The sequence below is a fragment of the Sciurus vulgaris genome (genome assembly GCF_902686455.1).
Source record: "Sciurus vulgaris genome assembly, chromosome: 8".
Lineage (NCBI taxonomy): Eukaryota > Metazoa > Chordata > Mammalia > Rodentia > Sciuridae > Sciurus > Sciurus vulgaris.
Window position 1 is genome coordinate 108141915 of NC_136468.1, and position 15067 is coordinate 108156981.

The 15067-nt window shown below is 40.4% G+C and overlaps 1 protein-coding gene across 1 annotated transcript in view; it reads left to right on the forward strand.

The window, feature by feature from the left end:
- ABCA13 (ATP binding cassette subfamily A member 13) overlaps nucleotides 1-15067 on the forward strand; it is a gene marked incomplete at its 5' end in the record, with an annotated part of 484952 nt that overhangs the window by 297865 nt on the left and 172020 nt on the right. Inside the window, 3 exon segments of the mRNA XM_079150399.1 lie at nucleotides 3944-4013; nucleotides 7729-7847; nucleotides 9871-9958. Coding sequence (XP_079006525.1) covers nucleotides 3944-4013; nucleotides 7729-7847; nucleotides 9871-9958 — 277 coding nt within the window.

A 15067-nucleotide genomic window follows, 5' to 3' on the forward strand; every position in this document is an offset into this window, starting at 1 on the left:
GAGCCACTGTTTGGGGCATAGATGTTTATGACTGTTATATCTTGCTTATTTATGCTTCCCTTAAGCAGTATGAAATGACCTTCTTTATCCCTTCTGACTAACTTTGGCTTGAAGTCCACATTATCGGAAATGAGGATGGATACTCCAGTTTTTTTGCTGAGTCCATGTGCATGGTATGTTTTTCCCCATCCTTTCACCTTTAGTCTATGGGTATCTTTTTCTCTGAGGTGAGTCTCTTGCAGGCAACATATTGTTGGATCTTTCTTTTTAATCCAATCTGCCAGTCTATGTCTTTTGATTGATGAATTCAGGCCATTAACATTCAGGGTTATTATAGAGATATGATTTGGTTTCCCGGTCCTTTGGTTCATTTGTTAAATTTTATTTATTTATTTGTTTGACACAACTTGTTTCCTCCTTTATTTGACAATTTCTTTAGGATAATTCCTCCCTTTGCTGATTTGCTTATTTGTTTTTCATCTCTTCCTCATGGAATATTTTGCTGAGAATGTTCTGTAATGCTGGCTTTCTTTTTGTAAATTCTTTTAGCTTTTGTTTATCATGTAAGGATTTTATTTCATCGTCAAATTTGAAGGTAAGTTTTGCTGGGTATAAGATTCTTGGTTGGCATCCATTTTCTTTCAGGGCTTGAAAAATGTTGTTCCAGGCCCTTCTAGCTTTTAGGGTCTGGATTGAAAAATCTGCTGATATCCGTATTGGTTTCCCCCTGAATGTAATTTGGTTCTTTTCTCTCACAGCCTTTAAAATTCTGTCTTTATTTTGTATGTTAGGTATTTTCATTATAATGTGCCTTGATGTGGGTCTGTTGTAATTTTGTGTATTTGGAGTCTTGTTAGCCTCTTGAACTTGATTTTCCATTTCATTCTTCAGATTTGGGAAATTTTCTGATATTATTTCATTGAATAAATTGTTCATTCCTTTGGCTTGTTTCTCTAGGCCTTCCTCAATCCCAATAATTCTTAAATTTGGCCTTTTGATGATATCGCATAGTTCTTGTAGATTCTGTTCATGATTTCTTACCATCTTCTCTGTTTGTTCAACTTTGTTTTCAAGGTTAAATATTTTGTCTTCAATGTCTGAGGTTCTGTCTTCCAGGTGTTCTATCCTATTGGATATGCTTTCTATGGAGTTCTTAATTTGGTTTATTGTTTCCTTCATGTCAAGGATTTCTGTTTGGTTTTTTTTCAATATCTCTAACTCTTTATTGAAATGATCTTTTGCTTCCTGTATTTGCTCTTTTAATTGTCGATTGGTGCGATCATTCAATGCTTGCATTTGCTCTTTCATCTCATCCTTCAGTGCGTGCATTTTCTCTTTCATGCCATCGTTTGCTTCTCTGATCATTTTAATTATGTACATTCTGAACTCCTTTTCTGTCATTTCTTCTGTCATGCTGTCATTGGGTTTATTGATGTAACATCTAGATTTGTTTGCAGCATTTTCTTTCCTTGTTTTCTCATATTGTTCAGGTATCAATGGACCGCTGAGATATTGCAGATTTCCTCTATTGATTTACAATGTCCCTGAAGATTTCTACATATATCCTCCCTTAGCCTTCAGTAGGCTGAAGTCCTGGAGGAAGTTGACAATGCGGTGCTCTACAAGGAAGCTGCCTCTCTAGGAGTGGTGGCCTTCAGGTGGGGTATAATCCCTGCTAGTGGGCAGAGGTGCCTCCACTTGTTGACCAATGGTCATCCAAATGGGACCTAGGCTGCGGGCTGAGGAAAGGCCTGTTCGGGCCTGAGTCTCTAGTTTTACCGTCCTTGTGGGGAAACCTCACCCGGCAGGGAACACTCACCCGGTGGGGAGGTCTCGCTGGTCAGTTCCCTCCTAGAGGTTCCCCTCAATTTACAGCTACCACCTGGGCTGGGCTGCCTTCCTCTGCAAAGTTCCCAGGGGTCCGGCCCTACCTCCTGGGCCTGGGAGCCTCACCCTTCGCAGATGAATCTCCTTAGGCTGCCCCTCCTCAGAGAATCTGCCCGCAGGCCTGGAACGTTCGCTCCTCCCTAAGCCTGTCTCTGTGCGGCTCTTCCACCAAGAAGCCTCCTAGATCCTGGGACCCTGCTCTGCACCTAATCGCCTGGCTATGCGGCCCCTCCTCTGAGTAGCCACCTGGGGCCCCGTACAATCGCTCTGAGTCCCAGAGACCCGCCGCACGCTTCTTCCTCCAGACAGCCGCCCAGTATTCTGGTGCGGTCACTAGGAGTCCAAGAAACTCACTGCGTGCCTCCACCTCCCACCAACCACCTGTAGCCTGGGGCAATCAATCACTCCGAGTCCAAGTGACCCTCCCCGTTCCTCCTTCTTCTCCAGATAACCCCCCGGGCGTTCAGGAGGGGTCGCTCTGAGTGGCTCTGAATCCACGTGACCCGCTGCACGGGTCCTCTGGGCAACCGCCCGGAGCTCTGGTGCGGCCACTCAAGACCAAGCGACCCACCATGCTTCTCCTCCAGGCAGCCCCCCTGTGTTCAGGAGCTGTCACTTTAAGTCCAAACAACTCACCACTCGCCTTCTCCTCTGAGCAGCCGCCTGGAGCGCTAATGCAGTCACTGCGAGTCCAAACGACCCGCCGCGCTCCTCCTCCTCCTCGTCCTCCGGGCAGGCCCCGGTGTTCAGAAGTGGTCTGAGTCCAAACAGCTTGCCACACAGCCCCTCCTCTGGCAACTGCCTGTAGCTCTGGTGCAGTTACTCCGAATCCAAGCGGCCGCGCTCCTCTTCCTCCTCCTCGTCCTCAGGGCAGGCCCCGGTGTTCTGAGTCCACATAGCTCTCCTCGCCGCTCCTCCCCTGGGCAGCCGCCGGAGCCCCAGTGGTTGCTCCATGTCCCAGCGCTGTGCCGAGCGGCCTCCTTTACGGCGCTACCAGTTGTCCAAGTTCACTGCTCCAGCGGGGGGAGGGGTGTCTCGCCGGCAGCTCTACTTCACAAAGTTCCCTGCATTCCGGGACCGCTGTCCCATTCGGGATGCCTTCCCAATGGGTGAGAGTCACTCGGCTGCTTTGAGTTGGTCCCAAGTGTCTCAGTATCTCCTCTTTTGAATCCTGAGTCCTGTAGCAACATGAAATGCAGCCACCCTCTAGGCCACCATCTTGAAACCCCCCCCTACTTAGCATTTTAATACTGAGTATCTCATGTCATAGCAACTCATCTGGGCAGAGAGCCTGAACTTGGAGCTCAGCAGGCCAGTCCTTCTGTGTGAGCTTGGGCCAGCTGCTTAACCTTTCAGGACTCCACTTATCCTTCCAAAGAGTGGGCCTAAGAAAGTTTTGGTAAAGATATCTAGCCAGTGTCCATAATTCAATAAAATTATTTCCCAGTTTTTGAGTACTTAAAAATAAATCATTACAGTAAATCTTGATTTGTAAATGTTAGAAAAAGAATTTGGAAGTATGGAATCAGCAAAGATATAAAGTTACAGAGAAATTCTGGATTACAAAAAAGTTTTTGAACCACTGTTGCCTATTGCTTCCCTAACTGCTTCTGTTGCACAATCTTTCTTCAAAGTGAAGATGTAAAATCTGCTTTTCTGTAACTGATGATTAAATTACTGAGTCATTCTAAAGAAAGAAATTAAAAGTTCACTGTGTTTGTGCATTGCTTTTGGGTCCCTGGAATGAGTCAGGGAACCTCTGGACTTGCCACAAGCCCACAGCCCGGTTGAAAGCCCCAGGAGCCCTGGATGTGCATGCAGAACAGGGAGCCAAGGTAGCATTGCGTCACATAATGGAAATACTGGCACTGTAATAAAACATTGTCATCAGATTAGCAGCTCATGCTGGGAAAACAAATGTCAGAGTTCTGCCTTCACGCTTGCAGGAGGTGATTATCTTGTGAACTGTGTTCTACTGTGATGGGACTCTCTTTTATGGAAATAAAATGACTTTGTAATCCAAAAGATCATTCCAATTCTCTCCTTTGTTCTTTAGGAAGAATTCTTCATGCTGGTCTAGGGATCCCTTCCCTCACCCAAAGTTCCATGATTCGTGTGGCTGTCTGGTAGGTTTCTGCATTTTTGATCTTTTTAAATAAAAAACTTAAGTGAAAAATTATGAGTTTTACTCCAGCTGTAAAATCTTCATTTTCATTATTTGAGCCCCTATGAATTTTTGGTTTGCTTGATTGGATGTTTATACAAAAATTAAATAGACTCGACCCTGTCCCCTCATTCACTGCCCACTGCTCTCCGTCATGAAGTCTCCACTAGCATTCATTAAGCAAGTGAATCTTCTTTAGTTATTAATAAAACCTAGAATGGGCCCTTGTGGGGTGATTTCCCCACACTTCCAGGCATGATGACATCAAGGTTCTCATCATATTTTTATCTGATTTCTGAGAGATAGATATTAAAAATGAAGATACCACTTAGCATTTCAAATATGGCTGATTTACACACAAAAAATAGGGAAGTAGATGTTCCACTATTAACGTGAAGGCCATAGCTGCCCAGTCTGAAGAAGAACAAATTGAAATTTATTTGGAAAATGAACTGGGACCCATCTTAAAGGAAATCTCAATGACTGATTAATAAAAGGCACCTGTTGTCTACAGTTGCCAAGTGAATGTGGCAAACCTAATTTACCTACAAAAAAGGAAAAGAAAAAAAAAATCTGAATCGAGGATCTGTGAAGGAAACAACCATGTGGAGAATGTGTTTTCCGGACTTTCTATTTGGTGGTCCATGAATGCATTCTTCTTAATAGTTTGGTAACTTAAGAAAGTTTGCTTTTGGAGGGCTTGTCCTGTTTTCTTCTCTCAGACAAAGCAATGTAAGAGAGAGCAGTGACACAGGGCCCATAATGGACACTCTAAGTGTTGGTGGACCTGAAGGGCTCATGGACTTCTCCATGATTCCTTTTGGTCTTATGGTCTAGAAGTCAGCTACGTTTGGTGTCCCTTTGCAGTAACCAGCTAGCTCAGCAGTTTTTGTTCAGGTATTTGTTGTTGTTGTTGTTGTTCACAATTATTTGCCTTTCTCTGTTGTTTCTTCCATGTACTCATGACACTTCTAATGTTTCACACCATGCTCTTGTTCTCTTGATTTAATCCTTCTATTACATCAATAGCTTTCTTTCTGTTTTTCTTCTTCTTCTTTTTTTTTTTAACCAACTTACCCAAAGTCTATTGGAAGTAGTTGGGTGTCAATGGTTGAAGGATAAATGAATAAATATCAGAGGCTTATGTTTATGTTCCTAAATCCATTCCCATTCACACGAACTGTAGGATTTTAGTAATATGTATACAAGAATGAAAGGTTTCATCTGAAAAATGTTCATAGTCAAATAAGTTTCCGAAGTGCTGGTTACAGCAGGTCCGTTTGCTACAGCTCTTCAAGAAGCTGTTAGAGGATAATGTGTGTTTGAATTGACAATAGGGAAAAGAAGTGCAGTGTTGTCTGCAAGTTGTTTAACCAATCTTTTTTATTTTATTTTATTTTTTTTGGTGTATACCTATTATTTTTTTGGTTTGTCCATATTCTTTGAGACTCACTTTGAAAAACACTGCTCCACCAATTAGAAATCAGAGTACCTCAACAGAGAGGGAGTTGAGGTGGGAATAATAAAGTCCCTAAGGAATGGGTGTCACTCCTTGGGGTTGGTTACAAAGAGACATGCATGAAGGTACATGGAAGGTGGCCCACATCCAAGGCCTGTTTTCAGGTCCTTAGTGATCATGTTAAGTCAACTTAACCATCTTTGGCAGAGAACAAAATATTTCTCTCCTCTTAAATAATGTGGACCAAGCAAAAGTCCTGGTTCCACAAGGATGTGCCTGTTTTCCCATGTTTTAATGCATCATGGCTCTCCTAAACCTACAAAAAAGCTCCAGGGTACTTGTTGTTCTCATTCTTTGGAATAGCACCACTAGGAAGGCTCTCAGTTAATGGGAACCAAGCAAGCTCTAGAGAACAATCAGGAAGTTTTAGGACCCTAGCTATTTCGAATAACATCAACAAGGTAAACAACAACATACAGTCAGGAATCTATATGGCTTTATGTGTGGTGAGTGGAGGGGGTATTTTTTTTCCTGTGGCTTCTGTAACAAATTACCGTCCACAAGGTTACTGGCCAACACACACACACACACACACACACACACACACAGAGAGAGAGAGAGAGAGAGATTTATTCTCACACTGTTCTGGAGACCACAAGCATGAGATCAGTATCAGAATTATTTCAGTCTAAAGTCTGAAGTCAAGGAGGCTTTAGAGAAGAATGTATTCCTTGACTCTTTCAGCTCCTGATGGCTTCTGGTATTCATTGTCTTGTGGCCACATGATGACAATCTCATAGTCACATGAAAGGTTGTCATATTAATCTGTGAGTTAGATAATTGGGTTTGGTTGAATTATGTAGCTGTATATTCTATTTTTTTTTTTTGACAAGTAAAAGTTGTATTACTTGTGATGTAGAACATGATGTTCTGATATATGTGTACATTGTGGAATGGCTAAGTCAAGCTATTCCTGAAAGAACACATAATTAAATAGATTAACTTAGCAATTTCACACTGGATCACCTTTCTTGTTTTTGAGGGGTTGAGAACAATTAAAATCTATTTTTCAGCAGTTTTCAAGTATGCAGTCTATTGTTTTCAGCTGTAGTCCCCATATTGTACACTAGGTCTCTTAAACTCATTCCTCTTGTTTAATTTAATTAATGTTTTGTATGCTTTGGCCAACATTTCTTCATTTCCTGCTAGTTCCTTCCTCCAGTCTCTGGAAAACACCATTTTACCCTCTATCTCTTTAACTTCAACCCTTTTAGATTCCACATATAAGTGAAAATTTGGCTGGACTACAATTTGCAACAATTCTTCTTCTTAGTGTCTTTCCTCAAGACTTTTCATCAAGAACCTAAAAGAAGTATCTTGAGCATATATAACCCTTCTTACTTTTTTATAGTTCTTTTGTGTATTGCTGAAACTAATGACAAACCCTGCACAGGTAGGGCTGCTTTTATTTCCATTTTGCAAATAAGCAAACTAGTTTACAAAGCTGGGTTTTTTTTTTTTTTTTTTGGCGGTGCTGGGGATCGAACCCAGGGCCTTGTGCTTGCAAGGCAAGCACTCTACCAACTGAGCTATATCCCCAGCTCCATAAAGCTGGAATGAAAGACTAAGAGACAATCATTTTCTATTTCCATATATTATCATCTCCCAAATTGGAAGCAAAGTCCACATAGTTGGAACTCGTCTGCGTCAGGGTACCTCATGGTGACCACTGCCTCCCACCTCGTTTGGTGGTCATTTCATGATTCATATGTGGTGCTAGCACTCTAGTGAGCTGCCAGGAAAAAGCTGTTTGAATTCTACTTTAGACACTTACAAAAGAAGCACACGGCTTTGAATTCTCCTGCTTATCTTCCTCCCACTAGTTACCTTTGACTCTCTTTCAGGTTCATCAAACACAAGATCACCCCAGTGAAAACATCTCTCCCTTTTTAGTTCTTGCAAATCTGCTCAAACTTTCGTACAGAAAAGGATTTGAAGTTCTCAGATATAATTGAGTGCACAGATTGCAGTGGATTTTTGGCACAATTCTCAAATATAGGAGACTCTTAAGGAGATTTTAGAAATCAGAATGTATAAAGGCTGAAGATAATTGATTAAAAACCCAAAGACAGAAAAAGTCACAATTTAAAACAATGGTGGTAACCTGGTTGGTGGGTTATGGAAACATTTCTATTTAATCTTTTGAAAACTATTACAGAAGTGTCCAAATGGAAGTGTGGGGGCTCCTTACCTGACTAACTGCCTGGGCCACACCCTGCTCAATCTCTCAGGCTTCAATGTGGAGGAGTATTTGCTGATGCCATCTGAGAAACCAAGGTGTGTTGAAACTGTCCCTGGATCTTTTCTGTTGTTTTTGAATTACAGTCCTCCTCCATATATATGGGAAATTGATTCTAGCAGCCCTGAAGACATCAAAGTTCACAGAAACTCAAGTCCCCTGTGTAAAATGAATAGTACTTGCATATAATCTGCATATATCCTCTTTATACTTTAAATCATCCCTAGATTACTTACAACTGATATAATATAAATTGTACCTAAATATAAATTCTACCTAAATAGTTGTTATGCTGTATTGTTTATGGAGTAATGATAAGAAATAGAAGTTTGTACATGTTTAGTACATAGCATTTTTTTTTCCTATGTGTTTTTCCATCCATAGTTGGTTGAATCCATGTTTGGGGGACCCAAGGTTATAGAGTGCCAACTGTGCTTTGGAAAACCTATTGTTTCAAATGTTAATGTTCACAAAAATCTCAGAAGTCTGATACTCACCTTGGTGTTCATAAAAATTCCAAAGACATGCTGTGGGCCTTAATCAGATTCCTCACTGCTGACTTTCAGTCTTTGAAGCATTGGGGGAAATCATATCAATTGAGATTCCATCAGGGGTAGAGACTGGGGAGCCAGCAGCGATTTTACTGCTTTAGGGAATTCAAGCAGATGAGTTAACAGCATAATGAAATAATGGTCTCTTTTTAGAATTCCCTGTACTTTGCCACATCCAGTATGGGCCCCTGGGTACAAATGATACCTAAAAATTCCTATCGGTGATTTTTTGGAAAGTTTTTGGTTTGTGCTGATTTTCCTTGAGCCTGAGGAGGTGAATCCAGATAAGGGGGCAGCCGGGGCAGGAGTGGATACTTCTCATTGTTTTTAAAACTCAGAAACATTTACCTTTCTCTCAAATTTCCTAAGCCTGCCAAACATAATGCATTGTTTCATATAGGTAGGCATCCCATAGATGGACCACATTGCCTGGGATACCCAAGGCCCTCTGTCTCCTCTTTGCCTTTGCCAGACCAGCATGTCCTCACTGACCTTTTCTACCCCAATGCTTTTTAACTGTGCCTCTCCTGCTTCCCCACCTTCTAGAATCTTTAAAAATGTCATATAATCTCTAGCTTCCTTTTCTAACCCTGATGATTAATTTTTTAATGGTAAGAACTTTTGTGCCCAAAACCTAGAATAGTATCTGGCATATCAAAGGTGCTCAGTGGGTGTATGTTGAATAAATGAATGAGTGAATTCAACTGAGCCAGGAAGGAATGTATTCCTATTCCTTTGCCTCAATTTTTGTAGCAAGTAGAGGTGCCTTGTATAGGACTGTCCTCCAGTTTCCTTCTATCTAGAGAGTGGGAGACGATATTTAATACATGCCTTTATTTCTAATGTCAGTTATTTTTGAAAATTTAATAAAGGCCAGATACCATGCAGTCCATGGAGATAACAGAAATTAAAGCTATAATTCCCACCCAGGAAAAACTCACAGAACTACATGAAAGATAAGCTAGTAAGTAAAGGAATAAAACCAAGGGTGGTAATTGATACAATCTACAGGAATGTAGGGTACTGGGTGAATTCAAGAGAGGAATAGCTCATCTAACTCTGGTACTCAGATGCCTTCCTGACCCAGGTGAGATGTTAGTGGAGAATGAGAGGAGCAAACCAGGGTGGCTGCACTATCATGATGGCCCAAGTAATCTTGAATAGTGGGCTTGTCGGGGAAATGACCTTGATTAAAATGAAGTGCTGATGATCCTACCATGTGCTTACATGGCATGTCCCAGTAAAGTGGTAAGTTCTGATCAATATACTTGCTAATGTGGTCAGCTTCATCCAGTTCTACTCTATAAACTGTGCCCTCCTGGGATGCTGGGATTGGGAGTCACTTCTGTAAGCATGAGCCTTGGGCTGTGTGGTTGGTCATTCTTCAGACCAGAGATGTTCAGCTGGCTACTGTCCTAAGACCTCCATACTTAGTGTGATTGGTAACAAAATGCCCTCTGGTCCTGGTGCCCACTGATTGGAGAGCTAACACCATGTTTACTGTTAACAGGCTTGGAGGTTGGTCTTTTGGAGTACAAGACCCCAGTGAAGTTCAGGACATGAATGCAAGCATGTCAAAACCAAGAAGTCTGGCAAAGGTAATTGGTATTTTTTGTCTTTTCTTTCCAGCTTTAGAAAGCATTTAGGAAAATTAAAAATCCAAAAGTATTTTTGAGCTTGAAGTAGTGGGAGCTGTATCAAATTCTAGTGCTTTATACTGAGTATTAAGAATAATTGTATTTAGGGACTGGGGTTGTACCTCAGTGGTAGAGAGCTTGCCTAACATTTGTGAGTCACTGGGTTTGATTCTCAGCACTACATATGAATAAATGATTAAAATAAAGGTCTATCAACATCTAAAAAATTGTTCAAAAGAATTGTTGTATGTAAACATTTCCTTGAAAGAGGGAATGAAATTTTGTGCTTTAGTTTGTGTGGAAATAGAGTAAATAAATTCCTCCTGCTTTTGTTAAGACAGAACTTCACATAATAAGAAAGATGGAAAGATAATCCATTTTTAAAGATATCATAGTTGTGATAAGTAGAAATGTCACTACTGTCCCGGTGGCCAAAGAATTCTTCCATGCATGAACTTTAATTCCTCATCTTTCAGAAGGCTGATGGATAGAGGTGACATTGAGAAATCAGCAAATACACTGGACAGCTCATAGGACCCATAGATTTTCAAGCCCTGGCAGGAATATCCTATTAATTAGGAATACTCTTCTTGGGATTACAGAAAACAGCTGGCAAGATTTGCCAGGTGTGAGAAACTGAGATCAAAGAACATACTTTTATCCAAAAATAGGAATTCAGAATTGGTGAATAATATAGATTTTTCTAAGAAATAAAAACAACACCACAATATTGAACTGGGGAAAGCTGAAAGAACTAGTTTTGGTCTTCATGATTAGGGAAATAGTATGGTGTTCTACTGAGAGAAAAATTGGAAAAAAGTAGATCATGGAAAGAAAGTAAGTCCACTGCGAGAGAATACTTTTGAGTTTGTGTTAGGACTTCAGTGTAGCAATGACCAAAAGTCATTCATTTCTATCACGTGGGTATTGCATTTGCATATCATTTTAACATAGAACTAATGGAACTGATAATCTTCCCAGAAGATTCCCTCTCTACTCTATAGCAGGGAACCTGGAAAAGCTCATCAAAATTAGTACTTGTGCTAATTTTGGTTACTTTCATATCTTTAATTTACTTTCTTTACTTTCATTTTATAACTTTCATATGAAAGTTCCCTCAGGGGAATAAAGTCTCCTCACATACACTTAACAGTGTAATCCCTGATGAAAATGTTAATAGTCACGCTTTGAATATAATCCCTGAAGAAAATTCTAAGTCATAGTGTGGATGGCTCAGAAATGCCTTCTTCAGCAAGGGATCTTTTTGTCCCCTTTTTAAAGGCAACATACATGAGGCAACTTATAGCTCAGTGTGAAAATATCATCATTCATAACTTGTTAGACACCCTGAAATACATTTGCTGGCATAGATTGGAATATGTGTAGCCATTATTAAAACATGCCTGATTTGTAGAAGGAATCTGTTTCTTTCCTCTAAGAATATTTTTGCTTTTTAATCACTTCAAATCCAGACCCACCTAGTAAGTGGTTGTGTCTTTGCATTTGGTGATCAGGGGCCATTAATTCATGTGTTTCCTGACACCTGTTCTGTTTCATCTTGTTTTCTTTGGTCTTCCTGCACTGGCATGCTTGAATGGAGACTTCTGGAGTTTTTAATGTTGTCTGACATGTTCTTTGCCAGACACAAGCATGCAAGTGAGTTGTATCTGGCTCTTTGGGGAATGAGCTTCTTTCCAGGTTGGCAAGGAACTGATATTGCAGTCAGGTGTGAAGGGTAGTCTGTTATCTGAAATACTCACTGGAGGCTGGTGGTGACTGATGTCATATCAAATGATTACATTAACCTTTCAGTAATTAATGACCAGCCAGCCTTTTCCTTCAGCCTCTGGCTACATTGTTAAGACATAGATGATATGATTTTCACAGTCCTTGTGAAGGAAAAATAGATAATTTGCGTATGAATGTTCTTGATGAATATTCTTTTTTTTCCAATTATGCTTAGGTTTATTACACTGCAATTTGTGTTTACATGGTATGCTATATCTTTTTTTAAAATTCATTTTTATTATAAACAAATGGAATACATCTTGTTTCTCTGTTTGTATATGAAGTAGAGGCATACCGTTTTTGTAATCATACATTTACCTAGGGTAATAGTTTTTGATTCATTCTGCTACTTTTTTTCTTCCCCCCAACCCCTCCAACCCCTCCCACCCCTCTTATCCCTCTATACAGTCCCTCCTTCCTCCATTTGATGAATGTTCTTGATTCATTACACTGTAGAATGTCTCTCAGGCAAATGTTCCATGGGTTATGAGTTATTCACTCATATTTTGAGTGTTTAGTTTATTTAATCAAAACACTCTTTAGAACATATATACTTCTCATAAAAAGGCCAGATGCTTTGCCTATCTTGGTTGTTTTTTTTTTTTTTTCCATACATTCTGTTCTTCTTAGAATTTCATGCATATGAATATCCCCTGAGTGATTTTCTTTTCTTACTTCTGCTTAGTTACTTTTCTGAGGAGCCATTTCTCAGGACTCCTGAGATGAAAGGTCTACTTTGAGGTGGCATAATATGTTCCTAAAAGCAATTTAACTTCCTCTTTCACTCATCAGACATTATTAGACATTACAACTACCTGATTTGGGGGCCAGCAGGGAAGCAAATCCATCAACTTATTTCCAGAACACAGTCCAGTTTTAGAAAACTGTTCTTTGGAGGAAAAAAGAAAAAGCAAGAAAAGCTCTTTCATTGAATGAGTCCAAATCCTACATGCTAATTTTAAGTTCATCATATAGTATACACTTCTTAAAGAATCTATAAAACACTTTCAAGTAAAGTCAGTGCACAGAAGAATATATAGAGTCTCAAGAACATTTTAAGCCCATTTCCTTGAAACCCTGTGAATCAATCATTTATTGCCAAAATTATGCTATAAACAGTCACAAACCATCAGCAGCACACTTGCACTTACTGGGTTGGGTCACTATGGGCTTTCTTGGCAGAGACTTGGTGCCCCAGCTGTGGGAGTTTCCTTAGCCGGACTCTGGTTCAGCCTCCTGAGAATCTTCCCCAGTCCATCATTGTCATCCTTAGCTCTACTCCCTGCCGAATGCTTCCTCTCCATTTCCCTCCATGACTACATGTGAACAGTAGGATATTTGTAGCAAGGTTTCATCTTACCTGTAGAAAGCTGGACTGTAGAGCCTATTTGCCCTTTGCTTTGAGTTCAGCCCGATGGTATTTCTCAATACAGTTCCCTGCAAAGCACTCTAGGCTGCCTATTTATGTAATTAAGTTCCACAAGCCACTTCCTTGATTCTTATTGAAACAGGCTGCTCTTTCTAAAATGAAATTTGGGAATATCAAGGTACTAGGGAGCAACACCTCCTAAGTTTCATGCTCTTTTGGCCTCCTGAGCATGTCCTTAAGCCCCATGATTCTTTCAGTGGTCTTAAACAAGGTTCCCACTGCCATACCCTTAATCTTTATTCTGAAGTCATATATTTTGACATTTTGCCTAGAAATCTCCAATACAGGTTTGTTGGGCATAATTTCTCCTATTTTCAAAGTTACCACAGGTGACAATTTTGCCAAATGCTTTGACACTATGTAATGTGAACTGCCGCTATATTGTCACTTATTTAAAGAAGTTTTCTTGCCAGTTATTTTTCCAGAATTCCTACCAGTTTTCTCATCTATTTCCAAACTCTCCCCTAAGTGTTTTTATAATTTTTAATTTTTTAAATTTTGTGGTCCTGGCAATTGAACCCAGGAGTACTTTACCATTGAACTACACCAGCAGTCTTTTTATTTTGTATTTTGAATCAGGGTCTCACTAAGTTACCTGGATTGACCTCAAATTTGTGATCCTCCTCCCTCAGCCTCCTGAGTCACTGGCATTACAGGTTGCTGGGATTGTAGATGCAGGCCACCAATCTTAGCCTCTACATATCTTTAGCTCACTTACTTGCTGCTGTTTTTGTTACATCAACACCCCTCCCAGTGCTAATTATTCTATCAACTATCTTTTGTCACAATAATGCTGTATAACAACAATTACCAACTTCAGAGACCTCAAAAACAGACATTTCTTAGCTGATGAATCTGGGAGATTCTGCTCATTTAGGCCAGGTCAGGCTGTTCTTGTCTAGGAATGAACATGTGTCTGGTTGACTGGCTGTTTTCTTGAGCTGCAATGATGGTCAATGTTTTAATTTAGGATCTTTAAGATGGAAAGCATCCCTTTTGTGATTAGAGGAAACATAACATGGAAAAAAGATTTTATTACTTACAGGTCTTGGGGAGTTCCCTGCATGCCCAGAGGACACATGCATAAACATCAGGGAGTGGAGGAGAGGTAGGGCAGGGGCACGGGCCGGTGCCTTTGTTGGGTCCGTGGTATTACCCAAACAGGTTTCCTACAGAAGATTTTAACTGGTGGGTTTAAAGTAAGCAGGCACAAATTCTAGGAGGTCACATTGTCACTGAAAAATGGTCACTGTGGCATATTTGCCCCATTCATAGGAGGATGTGAGACTCAGGTCTTCCGTCAGAGAGACTGTATCTCCTTGATTTGTCTTGTTCCATAGGGAAATAGGCACCAGAAGGAAGAGTTTAAGGTAGACATCTGGATCGACCATGTTGAGGAAGTGGGAGGAGGTGAGAACTGAAATCAGTGTCGAGGTTGACAGAGCCTTGTTTCTGGCCTGAAAAGGTCCCACTATATTCAAAGTGAGGCAACTTAAAATTATAGAAATTCACTGGAGTATGTGTGTGGGGCGCTCATCAATGCCCCTGTGTCTTATCTTTAGTGGATCCACTAAAGGACTCACATTTTCTTCTCCTTTGCAGAATTGTAGGTTTAAATTGCTTTAGGTATTTTTTTTTGGATCTCACATAAACCCACACTTGTTAGTCATAGGCTTGAAATCTCAGAGTGTCCTGGGTTCTGTGATTAGTAGGTCTCAAGCTGCAGTCCTTCTCCTTGGAGTTTAAAAGATGATTGGCAAGGATGATTCTACAAACTTAATAAAATATTTGAACAAGGAGCTTAGAAATGTGAAAGAGATGAGCAGGTCTGTTTTCTGAATTGCTTGTGATGT